This window comes from Oncorhynchus tshawytscha, linkage group LG07, assembly GCF_018296145.1.
Source record: "Oncorhynchus tshawytscha isolate Ot180627B linkage group LG07, Otsh_v2.0, whole genome shotgun sequence".
Classification (NCBI taxonomy): domain Eukaryota; kingdom Metazoa; phylum Chordata; class Actinopteri; order Salmoniformes; family Salmonidae; genus Oncorhynchus; species Oncorhynchus tshawytscha.
Window position 1 is genome coordinate 57,255,682 of NC_056435.1, and position 23,305 is coordinate 57,278,986.

At 42.4% G+C, this 23,305-nt stretch overlaps 1 protein-coding gene across 6 annotated transcripts; it reads left to right on the plus strand.

Annotated features, from left to right (window-relative positions):
• Positions 1–1,217: 1,217 nt before the first annotated feature.
• LOC112254916 (interleukin-17 receptor C) lies at positions 1,218–20,756 on the plus strand. Of its 6 annotated transcripts, XM_024427878.2 has the most exons (17): positions 1,218–1,389; positions 1,979–2,203; positions 2,322–2,374; positions 9,771–9,930; positions 10,110–10,219; positions 10,406–10,517; positions 10,642–10,683; positions 14,581–14,763; positions 15,916–16,040; positions 16,143–16,199; positions 16,714–16,780; positions 16,927–17,159; positions 17,374–17,427; positions 17,592–17,637; positions 17,886–17,987; positions 18,884–18,922; positions 19,150–20,756. In XM_024427878.2, the coding sequence occupies exons 2-17, from the start codon at positions 2,191–2,193 to the stop codon at positions 19,776–19,778; spliced, it is 2,025 nt and encodes a 674-aa protein (XP_024283646.1). In that variant the 5' UTR covers positions 1,218–1,389; positions 1,979–2,190; the 3' UTR covers positions 19,779–20,756. The 6 variants fall into 6 exon arrangements, with proteins under 6 accessions (XP_024283646.1, XP_024283644.1, XP_024283645.1 ...); XM_024427876.2 differs by having other exon boundaries at positions 1,979–2,374; XM_024427877.2 differs by having other exon boundaries at positions 1,979–2,374; positions 10,409–10,517.
• The last annotated feature ends 2,549 nt before the right edge of the window (positions 20,757–23,305 follow it).

Below are 23,305 nucleotides of genomic sequence, written 5' to 3' on the forward strand. Positions count from 1 at the left end.
ACACCCTGCTGAAGGAAACAAACTGAACAGGAAAACTGTGCCTTGAACCACTACATACAGTATGGGGTGGGAGGGTAGCCTAGTGGTTAGAGCGTTGGACTAGTAAGCAGGTGGTTGCAAGTTCAAACCCCCGTGCTGACAAGGTACAAATCTGTCATTCTGTCCCTGAACAGGCAGTTAACCCACTGTTCCTAGGCTGTTATTGAAAAAAATAATTTTTTCTTTAACTGACTTGCCTAGTAAAATAAAAAAATCACTGATATTTTCACTAAATCTACAATCTAATTGTAGTGTCACTCCCTGACCTTAGAGAGATGTTTTATTTCTCTATTTGGTTAGGTCAGGGTGTGATGAGGGGGGGGCATTCTATGTTCTGTTTTGTATTTCTTTGTTTTGGCCGGGTATGGTTCTCAATCAGGGACAGCTGTCTATCGTTGTCTCTGATTGGGAACCATACTTAAGCAGCCCTTTTCCCACCTGGCCTTGTGGGTAGTTGTCTTTGTTTGTTGGCACTATAACCTTTAGCTTCACAGTTGTTTTGGATTGTTTATTGCTTTTGTCGGGGTCAAATAAAAAAAGGAATATGTACTCTCACAACGCTGCACCTTTGTGCTCTTCATTTGACGGCCGTGACATGTAGACTCTTTTGTGGGTCTTGACATGACTAAGCGTACGGTATATTAACAGACAGACACATGCTTGACAGAATTTACATTGGATTTGTACCTCACTGATAACACACACACACACAGCCAAGGATATAGACTTTGATCCGTCTGGGTACATTAGTTAAAGTTTTACCACAATAAACAAGCAGGGTTCCTGCTGGATATTACTGCTGCGATGCCTTGTCTATTACTAAGGGTTGTAAATGGGCTGTAACGTGTATGTTAAAAAAAAAAATTAACTAGGCAAATCAGTTAAGAACAAATTCTTATTTACAATGACGGCCTACTCCGGCCAAACCCGGACGACGCTGGGCCAATTGTGTGCCACCCTATGGGGCTTCCAATCACGGCTTGTTGTGATACAGCCTGGAATCAAACACGGGTCTGTAGTGACGCCTCTAGCACTGAGATGCAATGCCTTCGACCGCTGCACCAAACTCGGGAGTATGTGTGTTGTGTGTGTGTGTGAGAGAGAGTGTGGCTGTCGGGGGGGGCTAGAGAAGGACACGGGGCTGGACAAGGACACAGAGGGGAGGGATCATGCCATGGTTGAGCGACAATCACCATTACCTGGCATTGACAGAGCACACTAACAACAAAACTGTTGGATTTCACGGGATACATAATCACTGTATTCCCTTACTGCGTAGAGTTGTAGCTTTTTCAATCAAGGAATGTAATATACTCTGGCAGATGGATGTGAAGATAAAATATCTATGCTGTAAGTATTACACATGTATGCTCATGTAACCGTTGATTAGAATAACATACTACATACAATAGACACTGAGTGTACCAAACATTAAGAAAACCTGCTCTTTTCATGACATAAACTGACCAGGTGAATCCAGGTGAAAGCTATGATTCCTTATCGATGTCACTTGTTAAATCCACTAAAATCAGTGTAGATGAGGGGAGACGACATGTTAAAGAAACATTTTAAGCCTTGAGATAATTGAGATATGGATTATGTACATATGTGTGCCATTCAGAGGGTGAATGGGCAAGACAAAATATTGAGGTGCCTTTGAATGGGGTATGGTAGTAGGTGCCAGGTGCACCGGTTTGTGTAAAGAACTCTAACACTGCTGGGTTTTTCACACTCATACGTTTCCTGTGTGTATCAAGGATGGTCCACCACCCAAAGGACATCCAGCCAACTTGACACAACTGTGGGCTATTCTCTCATTCTATCATGGCTAGGCTGTCATTAATGTTTACTGTACCAGTTGAAATTGAGCAAGGCATGTCACAAAGATCTATCTAATCTTAGTTTACAGGCAGCACTTTGTTCTCTCTGTTTCCCTCAGGTAATCCCCTCAATTCTTCAACACAGGCTGGTGTCTGACATCAGGAAGTTGGCATCAGTGTAGACTTCTAACAAAGCTCAATGCCAGAAAATTGGACTTGCTCAACTTGATTTTAGAACTTGCTCAACTTGTTTTCCATGTGTCGCCAGAAACACAGAGGCGTGCTGATGGGGTTGTGTGTGGACATATCTGACAACAGTTGATAATCACAGATGAAGAAAACAAGTGCGTGAGGATCAAAGTGGTACAAACCTCAATGTGTCAAATTTGAGGAAAATTATGAAAGCAATGTTTTTGTGGTGGTCGCTTGCAATCCTTCTCTTGATCCAGATTTTCGCTTCAGCTTTGGAGTTGGAGATGCTTGACTATAAGAGTGAACACTTCACCTGTTCAAAGGTAATAAACTAATGATCATAATAATGAGAGGTCAATAATCAAGGTGTGTGTGAGAGAAAGAGAGGGAGGGAGGGAGAGAGTTAAGGAGTCTGACACAGTAATGAGGGACAGGAATGACAGAGATGGGAACGGAACAGAGAAAGTGTGCCTCAGAAGAAAGAAATGTTGAATTCTTTCCAAATAATAAACACTTTTGAAATTTAACAAATGTACAGAAAGATCCAGAGGTATATCAAGCCTTTTTTGATATACTACATAATTTTATTTTTTTTAACCTTTATTTAACTAGGCAATTCAGTTAAGAACAAATTCTTATTTACAATGATGGCCTAGGAACAGTGGGTTAACTGCCTTGTTCAGGGGCAGAATGACAGATTTCTACCTTGTCAGCTCGGGGATTCGATCCAGCAACCTTTCGGTTACTGATCTAATTCTCTAACCTCTATCCCTAACCCTTTTGTTTAGTTGTTAGATTGTTCCATTGTTAGCTTGTTTTAACTACTCCTATAGAAATGGTAGTCTGTCAGGTACTCAGCAGGAAGGTCTGATTTCACTATTATTAAAGCAAGACCCAGATGGCAAATATAAAGATCCAGTCTATCTAAAAAAACTGGAGGCACCTTACATTTCAATGTAGTGATGCAAAAATACTAGCAAAATGCATAGCACTCAGAATTAAAAAGGTTTTACCAGGTATTGTTCATCCTGATCAGACAGGTTTTTTACATGGATGATACATTGGAGATAATATACGACAACTACTAGAAATAATAGAACATCATGAAACATCTAAGAAGCCAGACCTGGTATTTATAGCGGATTTTGAAAAGGCCTTTGATAAAGAAAGACTGGATTTTATTGATAAATGCCTGAATTTTTTACATTTCGGTGATTCTCTTATAAAATGTGTAAAAGTAATGTATAGCAACCCTAGGTGTAAAATAGTAAATAGTGGCTACTTCTCAGAGAGTTTACATTTGTCGAGAGGAGTTAAACAAGGGTGTCTGCAGTCACAATATCTATTCGTTATGGCCATCGAAATGCTAGCTATTAAAATCAGATCCAATCACAACATTAGAGGATTAGATATCCAAGGCTTAAAAACAAAGTTGTCCATGTATGCTGATGACTCAAGTTTTATATCAAGTCCACAAGCTAGATCCCTGCAATGTCTCATTGAAGATCTAGATAACTTTTCCGGACTCTCTGGACTAAAACCTAATTATGATAAGTGTACAATATTACGTATTGGATCTTTAAAAAATACAACTTTTACATTGCCCTGCAGTTTACCTATAAAATGGGCTGACGGTGAAGTAGACATACTTGGTATTCATATCACAAAATATATAAATGAGCTCTCTAAAAGGAATTTCAATAGAAAACATGGAGAGGTAAATATATGTCTATTTATGGAAAAATTGCCCTGATTAAGTCCTTAGTCATATTTCAGTTTATTCACTTACTTATTATGGCACTGGCTACTCCTGATGATACATTTTTTCAAATCATATGAGCAAAAAATATTTTTCTTTATCTGGAACGCTAAACAAGACAAAATAAAGCGTGCCTATCTATATAATGAATATAAATTGGGTGGGTTGAGATTATTAAATAGAAAAGCACTAAAACTCTCTTTAAAAGCTTCACTTATTCAAAAGTTTTACTTGAACCCTAAATGGTTCTCCAGCAGATTACTAAGAAAAGCTCATCCATTGTTTAAAAATGGCCTTTTTGCCTTTGTGCAGATTGCCATGTCTCATTTTCGATTAATTGAATATGATACTTTTTACAGATATTACAACAAATATTATCGCTGAACTCAAATATGCTGGTTGATAAAATACCTGTATTTATGAGAAAGATGTTTGAAAAGGGTATTTTGTTCTTAAATTATATTGTAAATTGTAATGGTAGAGTTATGTCTTTCATGGAGTTGTATGGGAAGGTCTGCTCAATCCAAGAGTACAACCAATTGATTACAGTATTACCCCCAAAATGGAGGAGGCAGGTGGCAGCGGGAGGAGGTAGGGAACTGGTCTGTCTGCCCAATATAAAGGATCAAAACTGGCGGAGGAATAAAAATAGCATAAATAGGAAAGTATACCAGTTTCATTTGAGGACCAGGATGTTAACAACTGTGCCATACAGATACAGGGTGTATGAGTTGATATATAAAACAATGCAAGATTCAAGACTTCATGCTTTAGGAAAGGCGTGCATAGGAACAGAGAGGTTTCAAAATAAGAGTCACTTCCTGATTGGATTTTCCTCAGGTTTTTGCCTGTAATATCAGTTCTGTTATACTCACAGACAATATTCTTACAGTTTTGGAAACTTTAGAGTGTTTTCTATCCTAATATGACAAGTATATGCATACTCCAGTTTCTGGGGCTGAGAAATAGGCTGTTTCAAATGGGTACGTTTTTAGCCAAAATTGAAAATACTGCCCCCTGCACACAAAAGGTTAATTAAAAAAGTGCTTTCTGGACCATTTTTCAAAATTCTTTTGATTTTTTGGGGTCAATTATACATGTATAAGAACTATATGAACATACTTTAGTCATATTTTATTGTCATATTCTTTTTAGTTGTCCATAAGGCATATGTTTTGTCCATTTGCAATAAGTCAAAAGTCGGTGAACCATTGCCAAATGCAATAAGAAATGTCCAAATGCAATATGAAAGTATTGAAAGTGCCAAATCAGGATGTTTTGTCCATTTGCAATATGATTTCATAGGAAGTCAAAAGTCCGTGAACCATTGCCAAATGCAATAAGAAATGTCCAAATGCAATATGAAAGAATTGAAAGTGCCAAATCAGGATGTTGTATCCATTTGCCATGTACCATCATAGGAAGTCAGTTTCCAAACCCAAAAGTCAGTGAACCATGTCCAAATGGCATTTATACTGCCCAAATGATATATAACACTATGTTAAGCCATGAATCAACCTAGATGGTCTATTTGTCATGTATGATGAGGGAGAAATGGGACTCTGTTGATTTGTATATATTTTTTAAAAACATCCAAAATGACCAGGGGCACCCCCTATTGGATGGGCACAGGTGGGGGAGTGCTCCCTACCCAACCGTAGACCCCTTGCACCCTCCTAAAGGCATTAAAAAAAACATTTAAAAAATGTGCTTCTGGTAACCCATTCCAATCACCAGGCTGTCCATTTGCAATATGTTTCAATGGGCATTTACCAACACAAATTTGACATGCTCACAACTACTGCAGGAATGCAAAATTGACTGGCCCAATGAACTCGAGATGGCCGGGCAGTGATTCTGGATCCTCTCCATCGCTCGTTGGTATTGATTTCAGAATGTCCATTTGGTGATGGTCTATCACTGTTTAAACATATTGCATATGGACAAAAGTCAGCCAGCAAGTCACCGTCCATCAGTCAACTAGATATCATTCTGACACCAAACCGATACAAGCTGACAACAAACCCACTCTTTCCAACTCTTTCAGAAGACAACTATCAGATATTTCAGAGCAGGCCCAAAATTCACAGCGCCTTCTGTTTAAACAATAATAAAAACAATAAACACGTAGTTACGTTCTAGCTGCGGGTCCAGTTCTGACATTATGTGTAGGCCTAGCTGAGGCAACCCCGAATCCCAAGTTTCGGCTCAATAGGTCATTTGGAGCCCGAGCAGCGACCTTTAATTGGTCCTGAAAATCCACATTTTCCAGGCGTTGCTACGGGGTCCTTGAATGAGCTATAGGACAGAAACATTAGGGTCCGTCTCTATGGGCCGAAGGCGGTTTCAATGCACCTAATCTTGCGACTCTGGGACTTTTCTAAATGTCATCATTTTCGTGATTGTCAAAATTAATTGAAGTTATTGCAAATGTACAAGGCTGTTTCTTGGTCTGAGAATCTTCCAGAGCCACATAACTCACCGTGCACTATCAACTTGAGCTCTAGAACAGGTTTTCAAAGTTTCAGAGCTCTAGGTCTGACGGTTCTTTGATAGTTCGAACGAAGGTGACTATTGCAGGCTCTACTGTGTCACTCCATCCTTGGTGTGTGTGTGTGTGAGTTTTTCTTGGAAATATTATGGGAGAAATGACTGTTCTACAGTTCATGAGGGTTGCCTTATCACACATTTGAAGTTTTGGAAACATGCTACTTTTTTAACCCTTCGAAACAGCCCCTATGACCCCAATTTAACAAACCTTCGGTTGGCACAGGAAGCTGAAAGTGAACACATATCCTCATTGGGGTAGGCTTTTACAGAATCCTGAGTTTAAAGTCTTTACATTAAGAATTGACTTATTTACAAAGGTTTGAATGCAATGATTTTCACAAACTGCAGGTTTGGTACATCAAAACACCTTTAGGGTGAATTTAACCACTTCCGGTTGCTCCAGGAAGCTTAGAATCAACACAGGTAGACCTCATAGTGGCTTGATGAATTGTCATCGAAGACAGATTCATAAGGCATTCATAACCCACATAGGCTTCAGGTTGAATTTAGGGGAGCAGACAATGTATTCCTATGGGGAGAGAAGTCATTGCAAACTGTTTGATGTAAACACCTTCTTTTCACTGTTAAAGGTTCGGGAGGATCGGGAGGACCTCAGGAACGTTCCTGAGGTCGAATTCTAACCCTAATGGTTCTCCCGCTGTCACCCAAAAGCACCTGAAATTTTGGGCCAGGCTTCATTCATTATTCATTATTCCATAATCTCTAGGCTGTGCCGAGTTCAACGAGATTTCCTGATTGACCGTAGATTATGGTAATTCCATTACAGGCTCTGTGTGTCTTTAAGCCCCGTACCATGTCACTCCATCCTTGCTGTGTGTGTGTGTGTGTGTGTGTGTGTGTGTGTGTGTGTGTGTGTGTGTGTGTGTGTGTGTGTGTGTGTGTGTGTGTGTGTGTGTTGTGTGAGAGAGAGTTTTTCTTTGACATCTGTTGGGAGAAATGATTGATTTACAGTTCATGAGGGTTGCCTAATCACACATATGAAGTTTTGGAAAGATCTGATATTTTTAACCCTTTAAAATCAGCCCCTATAAACCCAATTTAAGGCACTTCCGGTTGACACAGGAAGCTGAAAGTGAATACATATCCTCCTTGGGGGAGGCTCTTACAGAATTTTGAGTTTTAGGTTTTTACGTTAAGAACTGACTGATTTACAGAGGGTTGAATGAGTGTGTGTGATTTCAGAAAACCACAAAAATTCACAGAAATCTCGCAGAGCTCCGAACCCTGCCTTAACGGATTCGTCTGAACACGCCGCAACTGGATCCGTAACTTTTTTTTAAAACACACATTTCTTTGAACTTCACCAATTGTACATTGTACGATTTCTCTTAAATTACGATAGATAAATGGCTGGTTATTTTTTTCCCGGCACCATAGGTTCATGTTCTTTGACGTGAAGCCGTCAAATTAGCGCTCTATTTTCATTTTTGACCTTTAATCCAAGAAAAATCAATGCCATCTTGTTTCTGGGCTAACAGCCCATTAGTCCAAACCTATGCTCACCGAGTTTTGTCTTCGAAGTCTTTTCCGTTTAGGAGAAATGGCCATGTCGTGATTGGTGATGTTTTGTACATTTGCAATAAGATTCCATTTTCCATCTGGTGGAATTTACCGGGACAGCGGAAAAATGACCAAAATTGGTCAGTTGTCATTTTCTGAGGTCCCTCTTTGTGGCACCTGACCACACGACTGAACAGTAGTCCAGGTGCGACAAAACAAGGGCCTGTGGGACCTGCCTTGTTGTTAATGTTGTTAAGAAGGCAGAGAAGTGCTTTATTATGGACAGACTTTTCCCCATTTTAGCTACTGTTGTATCAACATTTTTTGACCATGACAGTTAAGGTTATTTGTCCAAGGTTACTCCAAGCAGTTTAGTCACTTCAACTTGTTCAATTTCCACATTATTCATTGCAATATTTAGTTGAGGTTTAGGGTTTAGTGATTGACTTGTACCAAATACAATGCTTTTAGTTTTTGAAATATGTAGGACTAACTTATACCTTGCCACCTATTCTGAAAGTAACTGCAGCTCTTTGTTAAGTGTTGCAATGTATTCACTCACTGTAGCAGCTGACGTGTATAGTGTTGATTCATCCACATACATAGACAGCCAGTGCCATGGCATTAGTAAAGATTGAAAAAAGTAAGGGGCCTAGACAGCTGCCTTGAGGAATTCCTGATTCTACCTGTATTATGTTGGAGCATGGTGAAGTTATTAATTACACTTATTATCAATAAACCCTGTCACTACAAAGATACAGGCGTCCTTCCTAACTTAGTTTCTGGAGAGGAAGGAAACCGCTCAGGCATTTCACCATGAGGCCAATGGTGACTTTAAAATAGTTACAGAGTTTAATGGCTGTGATAGGAGAAAACTAAGGATGGATCAACAACATTGTAGTTACTCCACAATACTCATTTAATTGACAGAATGAAAGGAAGGAAGCCTGTACTGAAATATTACAGCACATTTCTGGGATGATTTTCTCTTAACAGCTAATCAGACTTTTGACAGTTGATACACATGTTTGATATTGTTATGAAGCTTAAAATCTTCTCTTTTCAACAGTATATATAGCTTAAATGTATGTTGTGGTCCATGCGACTGATAATGATGGAGCAAGTTACACATGTTTCACACATTTGTAAAAAAAAAACAGTTATTCTCATGTTCGTTCAACAATGACCTGCTAATTGCAAAGGAAAATGCTTTAAGGCCTACCTTCACTTGTAAATTAAATCCATTAATCTATCCTTCTGGATGATATCAATTTTGTCAGGTTAATGTGTATGCTAGCTATGCTGCACTGTATATCCTCAAAGGGGAAGAGGTGACTCTCTGAAATACAAAAACATTTTTAAGGCAATACGCATGTACAAACTATGAAATTTGCTCAATGAAATGAATGTAGCTAGCACCATTGGTAATATACAGTGCTTGCTCTTTCCATCAACAGTGAAAAGAGTCAGGAATGTGATTTGAATGCGTTTCAATGAATGGGAAGGTAGGCACTGCATCCAGCAATCAGTGATGCATAACCTGGCACCTCTCCTGAGTGTTTCTTATGCAGTTTTAGCAAATGTTGGTATTTTCAACGTACAAACCACCAGAATCATTGAGAGAAAACATTAGATATTTGTTTGTTGTTGTGAACATATATTTTTTACTATATTTTTAATTTGGATTTTCATAACAGCTATTTTGATTCGATTATCACAGGGTAGGCACTGGCTAACTTGCCTACCCTGACTGCACGTCACTGGGTTGAACACAGTAGGGTACCTATCGGTAGGTGTATAGTTACTGTGTATGTATGGATGAATAGAGTATAATACTTGCATACAACAACAGTAGTTGTGTAGTGACTGTTTACCTTGTCTCTCATCAGGGTATCTCTAACTGCACAGTGAAGGCAAGTGCTGTGGTTCTGATCCAAGAGTGTCCTGTCGATCTGGAGGTGCAGCCGGTGCTGTGCTGCAGACAGGGCATGGCATGCAGACCCTGCCTACACATTCACCTTGACATCCAGCCCAGAAACCACCAGACAGGTGTGTGAACACTCAAAGCCCCATTTTTTATGCTGCTGTTAAAATTGAAAAAGACAACAGTTTGGTAGGATGCACCCGTATTAGCTTGTAACGCATGGTTTATTTAAAATACTCTCATTTTGTGTCAGTAAGTCATGCTATCCTCACTCCTGCAGCCTACTGGGTTCTCTGTGTTTCAGCATCATATGTGAATGTATGTTACAACGTACCAGAACTAGGAATGGACATTTGCAAGATTCTGGAGTTCACAGTGATCCCTGCTGCTCTGGATGGGCAAGCTACATCCAAGGTACATTCCATGTGTGTGTGTGTGTGTGTGTGTGTGTGTGTGTGTGTGTGTGTGTGTGTGTGTGTGTGTGTGTGTGTGTGTGTGTGTGTGTGTGTGTGCGTGCGTGTGTGTGTGCGTCTGTGTGTGTCCATGCGTGGGTGCATGTGTGCGTGTTTGTGATTAATTTCTATGTTCATCTATACCCAGCAGGCATGGCTGTCACTGCTGCTTAAAGATAATGCAGTGTCCTTCAACAGTCAGGTGACTGTGTATGTTTGTTCCCACCACTCGAAAGTGGTACTTCCCTCAGTGGATGAAGGTATTGCATTTCCCATAGTAATCTAACATTTTATGTCATTTCTTTGACTCTCAATACATATTTGTTAGTAATTGATCCTCTGAAATTTTGAGATCTGATAATTATTTGTCCTATCTGCCCTTAGTGTGCTCATCTGCTGCACAGGGGGTTGTAGAAGAGTGTGACAGTGAGTTACATGCTCTATGTTCTACATTTGTTTGTTTCTATGGTTCCTATGTTGTTAATACCATATAAATAGAATTACTAGAATGGGTATCTCTATTCAGGAGTGTAACCATAGGAGTAAAGCAAGAAGTAAAAACAGAAAGCACTGTACAGCATTCAATCGGGTTCCATTTCTATTCAACTCATTCTAATTCTTTGGTTATTACATCTCCTGTGTCCTGTGTGCAGGACTTTAATTTTGGTCTTACTTTGGTTTAATTAATGGACCGTCCTCTATAGATGATTAACCCATAAGAGTCTAAGCCCTGCCTAAGCCGGGGAGGGGGGTTCTAAGAAGCTAAATTGTTTTAAGAAGGTCATACCAAGGATCATTTAGCTATTTGATTTAGATTTGTGAGAACCCTTGAGGTATAATTTGTTTTATATATTACAAAATAATTTGATGAAAAATTATTTTTGACCTTCCTGCTACTAGCCCTTACAAATGGATTAATGAACAGATTCATTACATGGAACAACAGATAGCAGTCCCCCCCCAATATTCAAAAGGAAGTTTTTTCTGAAGTGTGTGTTCTATATCTGAGAGATATAAGAAAGATCAGGATATATATATATATATATATGGATGAGCGATGGCCGAACGGCATAGGCAAGATGTAGTAGATGGATTAGAGTACAGTATATATATGGCATTAGTAAAGATTGTATATATATGAGATGAGTAATGTAGGGTACTAAACATTATATATAGTGGCATTGTTTAAAGTGGCTAGTGATACATTTATCACATCCGATTTGTAATTATTGAAGGGGCTAGAGATTTGAGTCAGTATGTTGGAAGCAGCTGTACTGACCTCACCTTCTGGATGATAACGGGGTGAACAGGCAGTGGCTCGGGTGGTTGTTGTCCTTGATGATCTTTTTGGCCTTCCTGTGACATCGGGTGGTGTAGGTTTCATGGAGGGCAAGTAGTTTGCCCCCGGTGATGCGTTGTGCAGACCTCACTACTCTCTGGAGAGCCTTACGGTTGCAGGCAAAGCAGTTGCCGTACCAGTCGGTGATACAGGCCGACAGAATGCTCTCGATTGTGCATCTGTAAAAGTTTGTGAGTGTTTTTGGTGACAAGCCAAATTTTTTCAGCCTTCTGAGGTTGAAGATGCGCTGCTGCACCTTCTTCACCACACTGTCTGTGTGGGTGTACCATTTGAGTTTGTCTGTGATGTATACGCAGAGGAACTTAAAACTTTCCAACTTCTCCACTACTCTGCCATCGATGTGGATAGGGGTCTGCTCCCTCTGCTGTTTCCTAAAGTCCACGATCATCTCCTTTGTTATGTTGACATTGAGTGTGAGGTTATTTTCCTGACACCACACTTCGAGGGCCCTCACCTCCTCCCTGTTGGCCGTCTCGTCGTTGTTGGTAATCAAGCCTACCACTGTCTGCAAACTTGATGATTGAGTTGGAGGCGTGCATGGCCACGCAGTCATGGGTGAACAGAGAGTACAGGAGAGGACTGAGAACGCACCCTTGTGGGGCCTCAGTGTTGAGGATCATCGGGGTGGAGATGTTCTTTTCTACCCTCACCACCTGGGGGAGGCCCGTCAGGAAGTCCAGGACCCAGTTGCACAGGGCAGGGTCGAGACCCAGGGTCTCATGGTTAATGACGAGTTTGGAGGGTGCTGTAATGTTAAATGCTGAGCTGAAGTTGATGAACAGCATTCTTACATAGGTATTCCTCTTGTCCAGATGGGTTAGGGCAGTGTGCAGTGTGATCGCAATTGTGTCGTCTGTGGACCCATTGGGGCGGTAAGCAAATTGGAGTGGGTTTAAGGTGTCAGGTAGGGTGGAGGTGATATGGTCCTTGACTAGTCTCTCAAAGCACTTCATGATGACGGAAGTGAGTGCTACGTTGCGATAGTCGTTTAGCTCAGTTACCTTAGCTTTCTTGGGAACAGGAACAATGGTGGCCCTCTTGAAGCATGTGGGAACAGCAGACTGGGATAAGGATTGATTGAATATGTCCGTAAACACACCGGCCAGCTGGTCTGCACATGCTCTGAGGACGCGGCTAGGGATGCCGTCTGGGCCGGCAGTCTTGCGGGTGTTAACATTCTTAAATGTTTTTCTCACGTTGGCTGCAGTGAAGGAGAGCCAGCAGGTTTTGGTAGCGAGCCGTGTCGGTGGCACTGTATTGACCTCAAAGCGAGCAAAGAAGTTGTTTAGTTTGTCTGGGAACAAGACATCGTGGTCTGCGACGGAGCTGGTTTTCTTTTTGTAGTCCGTGATTGACTGTAGACCCTGCCACATACCTCTCGTGTCTGAGCCGTAGAACTGCGACTTTGTCTCTATACTGACGTTTAGCTTGTTTGATCGCCTTGTGCAGGGCGTAGCTACACTGTTTGTTTTCGGTCATGTTTCCGGTCACCTTGATTAAAAGCAATGGTTCGCGCTTACAGTTTGCTCGAATGCTGCCATCAATCCACAGTTTCTGGTTGGGGAAGGTTTTAATAGTCACTGTGGGTACAACATCACCGATGTACTTGCTAATAAATTCGCTCACCGAATCAGCGTATTCATCAATTTTGTTGTCCGACACTATGCGGAACATATCCAAGTCCACGTGATCGAAGCAATCTTGAAGCGTGGAATCCAATTGGTCGGACCAGCGTCATACAGACCTGAGCACGGGCGTTTCCTGTTTTTGTTTCTGTCTATAGGCTGGGAGCAAAAAAAATTGAGTCGTGGTCAGATTTTCCGAAAGGTGGGCGGGGGAGGGCTTTGTATGCGTCACGGAAGTTAGACTAACAATGATCCAGGGTTTTGCCAGCACGGGTCACGCGTTCTATATGCAGACAAAAATTAGGGAGCCTTGTTTTCAGATTAGCATTGTTAACATCCCTAGCTACAATAAATTCAGCCTCAGAATATGTGGTTTCCAGTTTACATAGAGTCCAATGAAGTTCTTTCAGGGCTGTCGATTTGTCTGCTTGGGGGGGATATATACGACTGTGATTATAATCGAAGAGAATAATCTTGGTAGATAATGCGGTCGGTATTTGATTGTAAGGAATTCTAGGTCAGGTGAACAAAAGGACTTGTTCCTGTATGTTGTTATGGTCACACCACGTCTCATTAATCATAAGGCATACACCTTCTTCTTACCAGAGAGATGTTTGTTTCTGTCGGCGTGATGCGTGAAGAAACTAGGTGACTATACCAACTCTGATAACGTATTCCGAGTGAGCCATGTTTCGGTGCCACAAAGAACGTTACAATCTCTGATGTCTCTCTGAAAGGCAACCCTTGCTCGGATTTCATCTACCTTGTTGTCTAGAGACTGGACATTGGCGAGTAGTATACTCGGGAGCAGTGCGCAATGTGCCCGTCTACAGAGCCTGACCGCTCCCTCAGCCCCTTCTGCAGCGCGGTTTTTTGGGGTCGTCGGCTGGGATCCAAACCACTGTCCTGGGTGGTGAACCAAACAGAGGATCCGCTTGGGAAAGTTGTATTTCTGGTCGTAATGTTGGTAAGTTGACGTTGCTCTTATATCCAATAGTTCCTCACGGCTGTATGTAATAAAATGTAAGATTTCCTGTGGTAACAATGTAAGAAATAATACATTAAAAAAACAAAATACTGCATAGTTTCCGAGGAACGCGAAGCAAGCACCGTAAGTCTAGGAATGCCTTGATATTCTCCAGATTTCATGATAACATGCACACATTCAAGGCACCCAGTGCCAGAGTCAGCAAAGAAGCCCCAAAACATCTCTGAACCTCCTCAATGTTTGACTTAATGGAAGGTGTTATTTTTTGTTATGACCTAATTTTGTTTACTGTAAACATAGAGATGGTGTGCTTTACCAAAAAGCTCTAATTTGGTCTCATCTGTCCACAGGACACTCTCCCAGAAGGATGTTGACATGTTCAGGTGTGTTTGGGAAATTGCAGTCAGGCTTTCTTATGTCTCTCTCTCAGCAGTGGGGTCCTCCTGGGTCTCCTACCATATTCATAACCCCTTTCATTGAGTTGGCAACGGATGGTGTGTACCTTGTGTCTGAAGGTCAGCTTGTGTTTGAAGGTCTGTGTGGTACTTTCCTAACCATTTGAACAATCCTTCCCTGCAATCTTCAATGTTTTCTCTTGCAGCCATGTCCAGGCAGGTTGGCTACAGTGGGATGGGTCTTAAAACCTATCAATAACATTACGTACGGTGGAAACAGGAACATCAAGGTCTCTGGAGATCGACTTGTAGCCTTGAGATTGTCCATGCTTGGCTGCAATCTTGTGTCTGACCTCCTCAGATAATGATCTAGTTTTCTTGTTCATTGCGGTACACACAACAATACAAAACATGAGTCCTTTTCTCTATATTCAAACTGGTTGAATTAGTGATTTTTATATTGTGGTGCATTATGTTAAAAAAGTGCAAGGGTGCCAATATTTTTGGTACTGGGGGACCTTCAAACGAGTCTTGTGACAAAAACGACATGGTCATGAGAGTCTCACCTTTGCATAGTGGAGTCAAAATAGTGTGTAGCCCACACTGTTCGGACGCTACAGACAGAAGTTGGCAGATCGGCTGTACTGACTTCAGACCCCTTCAGTCCCCTTCAGACAATTTTCGGGGTGTAGAGCAAAACAGAGAACACCATCGTGTTCGTGGGAGTCTCATCTTTCCATAGAGGGGTCATAATAGTTCAGATGCTACAGACGATTTTGTGAGAAGACCGATTTTTGCGATGTCTCATGGTCTGACAAACACCTCCTTAGCTCTGTTACCTTTCACCGCAGATGCGTAAGTGGGACATAGGAGGATGCGGTGAATTCTGATGCATCAAATGCAAAAAACAGATGTCTAGCTTCAACTGACAGATTTTTATGGGGATTTTTGTATTATGTTAATTTGATTATCGATTGCCTCCCTGTTGAAATGCAACCTCTTGTCTAGGGCTATGCCAAGGATTAGAGTCAGGAGTTAGGGTTAGGGTTATGGTTAAGACTAGAGTTAGGGTTAGAGTTAAGACTAGTTTAGGGCTAGTGCATAATTAAAGTAGTTGAACAGTTTGCTGATAGTCAGTTGAGCATAAATAAATCATCTGTAGGGGACTATCCAAACCAATGAATAGTTTGTCCATGGCCAATTGTTCTGTTTTTCCATAATGATTCTGGTTTATTTGAAGTGAGACAGTTAGAAAGTTACTGCTCTGTAATTGGCCAGTGTGTCTGTCAGTCCCTAGTTTCAGCACCCTGATTGATCAGGAAAGTAATGAGGTGAGGCTGCAAGTCAACAAGGCAGATGACAGCCCCTACCCACTGGAAATGTGCCTACAACATGAAGATAACGGAGTGTGCAGGGTCCGTGATGTACTTGGCATTCATTTAAACTCAGTTAATATGCAACAATTTTCTCAGACTTTCACCCTTCCCAGTGATAGCATGTTGCTTGTTGTCTTACAGACCTGTAAGGAGAGTACAGTTCCACTGCACTCTGTCACCCCCTGCATGTGCTTCCAGGTACTGATTTTATATCCTCTTATTTTTTATTTAACTAGGCAAGTCAGTTAAGAACAAATTATTATTTACAATGACAGCCTACCCCAGCCAAACACAGATGACAATTGGCCAATTGTGCACCATGTTATGGCACTCCCAATCACAGCCAGATGTGATACAGCCTGGATTTGAACTAGGACTGTAGTGACACCTCTTGCACTGAGATGTAGTGCCGTAGACCACCGCGCCACTCAGAAGCTCAAGCTGGATTAGGCCTACAGTACTTTTGTCAGTAGTGCTGTTACTAGACACATCCAACTCAGTGTGTGACAAAGTTATCCCTTTTGTGTTGCTCTCTGTTTGGTGTGTGTGTTTTAGTGATCAGTGTGTGTGTTTCAGGTGTATGTTAATCGTGTCTGTGTTTCAGGTGTGTATTAATCAGGTTGTGTTAATAGGGGTGTGTGTTTCAGGTGTGCTAATTTGTTGTGTGTGTGTTTCAGGTGTGTGTTAATCGGTGTGTGTGTGTGTGTTTCAGGTGTGGTGGAATAAAGGAGACGAGAGGTCTCATCGATCCATTAGCTGTCCCTTTAGAAACCACACCGGTAAGAGAAGAACCATGCAGCATCCTTCTTGTTACACCTTTGTTACACTATGGCAGTAATGAATGTGGGCCATGAAGTTGATTGCCATTGCATCTATAACTCCCCTATAAAGTATGGTATATTATACCTTTATCTCTCTCCACCAGAGCTGCTGCAGAGGAATGTATGGGAGAATGTGTCAGTATCTGTGGTGCAGGGCCAAATGAACAGTGGTGGTGCCATGCTATCCTGGAACCTGACTGCCCCCTGTAGGGTGGAGGCAGAAGTGTGGCCCTGCCAGAAAGGGGCAGGCTTGGACATGGACAGGTGCACAGAGCTGTTTGCCTTTAGGCAGCATCTGTCAGATGACATTTGGAGGGAAAACAGCAGGGGACACTGGGTACATATATACAACCATTTGATTGATGCTTTTGATCATTTTTTTGGCTTTTTATTGGTGCGTCTTTAGTGACCTTTTCGTTGTTGGGATATAACGTTACTGTCATGTAGCAATTGTTTGTTTTGTTTTTTACTTGTGGCTTTGTTGTGGTCTGGTGAGATATGAATAAGACATATTTTGATTGAATGATAGATACATTTGTTATATGTTTTAGCTGATGCCCGGTGTGTTTGAGGATGTCGTACTTGGCCTTGATCTCTGTGTGATGGTAAGATACTTCTACAGGTTGACTCTCGTTGTTCCCCAGTACTTCCCCAGATCCTGTCGTATCATGATGAAAGCTCATCTTATGTTAAGTGTGTGTGTGTGTGTGTGTGTGTGTGTGTGTGTGTGTGTGTGTGGGCGGGTGGGTGGGGGTCTCCATCCCTCCAGGTTAAAGGGAAGAACAGTGAGCTTGGCCCCTTCTGTCCCATTGACTGTGAGTATTTTAGGAGAGGGCTGAGGTATCATTATCAAAGTTGATATGGATCCTACTGAAACTAATACAAATTAGATTTCCTGGCCACAGATTTTTGGTGTTTAAAAAGATGGCTGTTATGTTCAAATCTGTATCATCAATAAAGTATTTATTTGTATGCTCAATAAAATACATGTTCACAGGAGGGAAGCTGGTAAGAAATTCTAGGAGGATTGGAAAATAATCATGTTTTTACTTCTCCTTCTCAGCCAGTTGGTGGCACTGGCGCTGGAGTCTGTTGGTCCTGCTCTCCCTGATGCTGGCTGTCCTAGCAGCAATTTGTCTATATTTCCTGCATGGTAAACTGAAACGTAAGTCACTCTGGTCCTTCTCCCCAACTACACACATGCAAAGCCACTGTGTGTAGAGACAAAAAGAGTCCAAAAGTGTTAAACTTGTGTTAGGTTTGTGTTGTGTTACACTGTGGTGAAGTGAGTGCTAGGCTCTTCTCACCACAGATGTGCTCTTTGCCTCCCACCAAATCAGTCTTAATAGAGAGATTGGAGTAGTTTTAAAGGAGATCAACGTGTAGAGAAAGAGTGCCCCCTGAGTGGCACAGCGGTCTAAGGCACTGCATCACTGTGCTTGGAGGTGTCACTACAGACCAGGGTTTGATCCCGGGCTGCATCACAACCAGCTGTGATTGGGAGTCCCATAGGATGGTGCACAATTGGCCCAGCATTGTTAGGGGAGGGTTTGACCACAGGGGTTTTACTTTGCTCATCACGCTCTAGCGACTCCTTGTAGTTCCTGCAGGCTGACCTTGATCGTCAGTTGAACTGTGTTTCTTCTGACACATTGGTGCAGGCTGACCTCAGTCGTCAGTTGAATGGTGTTTCCTCTGACACATTAGTGCGGCTGGCTTCCGGGTTAAGTGGGTTATGTTTCAGAGGACGCATTACTCGACCTTCACCTCACGAGCCCGTCGGGGAGTTGCAGCGATGAGACAAGATTGAAAAAATACAAAACATTTAAAGAAAGAGAATGAAGATCTTTCCTATACTACGTGTATTCCTCAGTGTCCCAGATTCCCTCTCCTCTCAATAGCTGACTTGTGGGTGTTTACTACAGTAAGGAATTTTGGGGTTGGACAATGGTCCAGGGCTTTTGTAAAGGTCAAACAACTCTTACTTGAAATGACACAGGAGACTCTGTGTTACAGAACCATGTCAGTGTGTTTCACATCACATTTCTGTCTCTCCAACAGGGTGGGCATGGGAATGGTACCAGAAGGAGTGTGGTCGACGTAAGCATGTTTCTCATACTCCAAATATACAATCTGAAAATAAAGAAGATACATATTCATCTAGCAATAATCATTGACAAAACAATGGAAAATGAATGTTTCTAACTCCCCATGCCCTTTGCCTCCCTCCCTACTTCCTTTCTTCTTTCCGTCCCTCCCTTCCTCCCTCCTTATATCCCTCCTTCCTTTCCTTCCCTCTCTCCCTCACTCCCTCCCTCCCTCTGTAGTAGCCAACAGGGGACACATAGTGCTGCTGAGCCCGCCGGACGTGGATGGCTCTGTGTCAGAGCTGGTGTGTGAGCTCGGTTCCTCTCTGTGTGCCCAGGGCTTCAGTGTCTCTGTGGACCTGTGGAGTCGGGCTGAGCTGTGCTCTCTGGGGCCCCTGCCATGGCTGCACTCCCAGCTGCAGCACCTGGACAGTCAAGGGATCCGGGCAATACTGGTACTGACACAGGCAGCCTGGGAGAGGGCAGAGGACTGGGTCCGACAGTGGGACCAGCAGGGCCAACAGGGAAAGGATATAGTCCAGGGAGTGGAGAAGGAGGAGGGGGGTGAGGAGGTGGAGGGGGAGGATAATGGGCTTCTCCAGGGCTTGTCCTCCCCGTATGCAGACGTGTTCAGTGCCGCTCTGAGCTGCATCAAGGCAGAACACAAACTGGGCTGTGCCGGAGAGCGCTTCCTCCTGGTGCACTTTGAGGCCCATTCTGCCAAGCCCCCCAGCAGTGAGAGGGGTCTCCCAGAGCTGTTTCAAGGGCTGCCCATGTTCCATCTGCCCTCACAGAGCCAGGGGCTTCTCGCTGAGCTGGCCATGGGGCCCACAGTTCCCGAGGCTGGTATAGGTGGACATAGGGTCTGAAGGAAGCTACACAGACAGAGACTGTCTGGGGGACTTATGCTTTTGTGGAGAGACTCAGGGGGGTACCTGATTAAGGAACTGCCTCATAAGTGTGTTGTCACTGGATCGCAGGCCGTGCCGTTACAGCAGAACAGTCACCCTGAGATCAAATCTACCCCAACCACTAAGACAATACCGGCCCCCCTCATCACCCCAATAACCCCAGACTTTACATTCACACTGAATACACTGGACATGCAATGTGTTGGATGCAGAAGCCTTGGATTGTATTTGGTGATGTTATGAGGGCTTTTATTGAGACAATACACAGTGTGTAACCTACAGTAGGCCTACACCTTCAGGAAGGACTTCTATGTGTGAATTATTATGTAGGCTACATGAAATGTTTAACAATTGTTCTTTATCTTACTCTTAATTCATGATTTGTAGATAGAAATGTCTGAAAGGCCTATTGGAATATTTGCTGGATCAAAACTCAAGATAGGACAAACCTGAATGATATGCAGTAATCCAGAGGTTAGAGAGGCAGACCAGCAGCTGGAAGGTTCACGGTTTTAAGCCCCGGGCCAGGCAACACAAAAATGGAACTGAACTGGCAGCTGGAAGGGTGCTGCTCTCTGATCCCATGTAAGATCACCTGTCATTGTTCCCTTAAGCAAGGCACTCTACACCCAACATTTGCTCTCCATCCAGGGGTGCTGCCCTGCTGCTGACCCTCTGCCTCTCCTAGTGTGTGTGTGTCTGTGGGTGTTGAGAAAGGCAGAAGACAAATTCCTCTTCTAACCAGTGGACAATAAAGATATATTTTATTATATTCTCCTTATCTGTTTATGCATTAGTGTAGAAATTAAATGTGGTAAGCCTATGTAAATGACCCAAATGATTATTGACCAAAACATAATCTCCATCATGGACTGAATAATGCATTATTTTTTTCAATGTTCAAGATGAACAATAAATATATTTCGATACAAACAAGAATTTCTCATCACAATTTATATTGTCACTAGGAGGAAAATAGTACTTTGCAATTTCAAAAACGTTTTAAGAAGACAACAAATATCTGAGAAATAGCCGCGAGAGGGGTTGCGCGACAGCCAGGAATGCAGCCCCGGTCTCACACTTGTGCAGTTATAAATAACATTGATTATCTGTGTGGTGGTGCTCTAGCTGGCCAACGTGTACAGTAGTCCCGGACCATTTCGCCCCTCAAGAGACTGTGATTGGTCAAGGGCTATTTGAGAGAAAACGAGATCAACCAGAACGACTGCAGCTGATCTCAACCGTGCAAAAAGGCGTCCCAAAGAAAGCTGCGAAGCTCAGTCAATTCTTTGAAAAGTGCCTTCGGACAAAACTGTTAGTTTCCCGATAATTTGCTCTTCACGCTCAGGGTGTAACTAGTAGGGTGTAACTAGCCCCTGTTCTTGCTCTTGCTGAACAAAAAAAATCCTCGGTATCATCACAACAACTTTTGGAGCTATTTCAACAAAACGATTTTGTGGTAAGAGAGAAAAATGTAGATCATTTTTGAGTAAAGTAGTAATATGTTGGATGAAGGGGTTCCCCACCCCTACTAGGGGGTAACTGTTCCCTGGGGGCTAGTTAACGTTACCCCTTTAAGGTTATGAATGTGTTTCTACCTGTCATTTAGACAATGACTAGCCCAGTTAGCGCTAGTTTATGCTAACCTGCTCTAGCAACTTCACTAGCAGTAAATGATAGCCAGCTATCTAGTTAGCATAACTAAAACTGCATATCTAGTTAGCATAACTGCAAGCTAGCAACCTTAATACAAGATCATCTGAGGTAAAATAACAATACATTAAAAGATAAAGTAACTTATTTTCAGTTGTTAATGTTTCCACTAGTGACTGATAGCTTTACAGTTAATGTAACATTATCGCCTTTTACCTATTTTACTCAGCTTTTTATGTCATATAGCAAGATAGCTATCTACGTTTTTAAGAGAGAGCATTTCAATTAGCAACTAAGATCATGAGGCATTGATAAGCTATATTCTTCAAGGATCAAATGGCAGGTCGATGTATAATTCATTTAAAGGTCCAAAAAAATGGATGTAACATTGCAGATTGCCCCTTTTAATTAGTTCATTGATTAAAGATAGTGTTCAACCTAATCCTGAACTGTGTGCTTTCCTGTCTGTGTACCCTGGTCCCCACTATAGAACTTGGTGATTCCACCTCTCCCATACTGTCTCAGTGGTGTGAGGTTCTGTGTTATGCACTATAGCCCGTTACCATATCATATGTGATTGAATATTATCTGCTGTTGGCTTGTGTGGGTGTATGTGTTATGCAACATAGCTGACTTGAGACATTGTCAACAGTTTCAGGGCCATGGGCCTTTCTCGTGATGGAAAAATACAGAATAACATAAAAACAGGAACTGTACAGTCTTTTGTTAGATAACAGGAGCCAGGTGTGTGATAACTGTATCGAGAGTATGAGTGCATAGATATTCTACACAACTACAACGACTGACCGCTGAAGCGCCTAGGGGGCTGGGACCAGCTCGTGCGCCAACAATCAACGATAGGCTGAATGAGTTTAAACCACGCCCAGTCTCTACTCTGTGACAGGCCGGCTCGGAAGCAGAAACTACTTCTGTCAGAGTATTAAAGAAGATACCGTTAGTGTGTTGGCTAGTTCTCTGTACTGCCCTGCGTGGTGTTACAGCGAACCCGTATAATCGAAAATTGCATTTACCACTTAATGCTTAGCTAATAAAAAGTACATAGTATACAATCAGTGACTCAGTGTCAAATTTATCCTGATACCAGATTCGATTGACGCAACCTTTAACAGTGGCTGGTAGGTAGGGAGGAGTGAGGGATGAGGACTGGCTTGCCTCTCCTGGCTGCAGGGCTGTACTCAGTGCTGTCCCAGGTGGTTCTGGTCTGAGGCTGTCCAGACTCCTGTAAGGAATGCTCAGGGCCTCAGAATGACCTGTGTCTGGAGTGCAGAACAGGCTGGACCCTCCATGTCAACACATATGTAGTGTGAGGTTCTGTATTATGCACTATAGCCCGTTACTATATCATATGTGATTGAATATTATCTGCTGTTGGCTTGTGTGGGTATATGTGTTATGCAACATAGCTGACTTGAGACATTGTTAACTGTTTCAGGGCCATGGGCCTTTCTCGTGATGGAAAAATACAGAATAACATAAAAACAGGAACGGTGCAATGAGTTGCGGGGAACACATACAGAACGTAGTGTAGGGAACAAACAGTCTTTTGTTAGATAACAGGAGCCAGGTGTGTGATAACTGTATCGAAAGTATGGGCGCACAGATATTCTACACAACAACGACTGACCGCTGAAGCGCCTGGGGGCTGGGACCAGTTCGTGCGCCAACAATCAACGATAGGCTGGGTGAGTTTAAACCACGCCCAGTCTCTACTCTGTGACAGGCCGGCTTGGAAGCAGGAACTACTTCTGTCAGAGTATATTATAATAACTTTGTCAGGAACAAGTCAGTTCTCTGTTCTACCCTGCGTGGTG

Bases quoted from the DNA above. Each gene is read 5' to 3' on its own strand.
- LOC112254916 (XM_024427876.2), top strand. From the start codon at position 2,258: ATGAAAGCAATGTTTTTGTGGTGGTCGCTTGCAATCCTTCTCTTGATC. The intron at 10,518-10,641 runs GTATTGCATTTC...ATCTGCCCTTAG, and splicing joins ACTTCCCTCAGTGGATGAAG to TGTGCTCATCTGCTGCACAG. The intron at 17,160-17,373 runs GTACATATATAC...TATATGTTTTAG, and splicing joins AAAACAGCAGGGGACACTGG to CTGATGCCCGGTGTGTTTGA.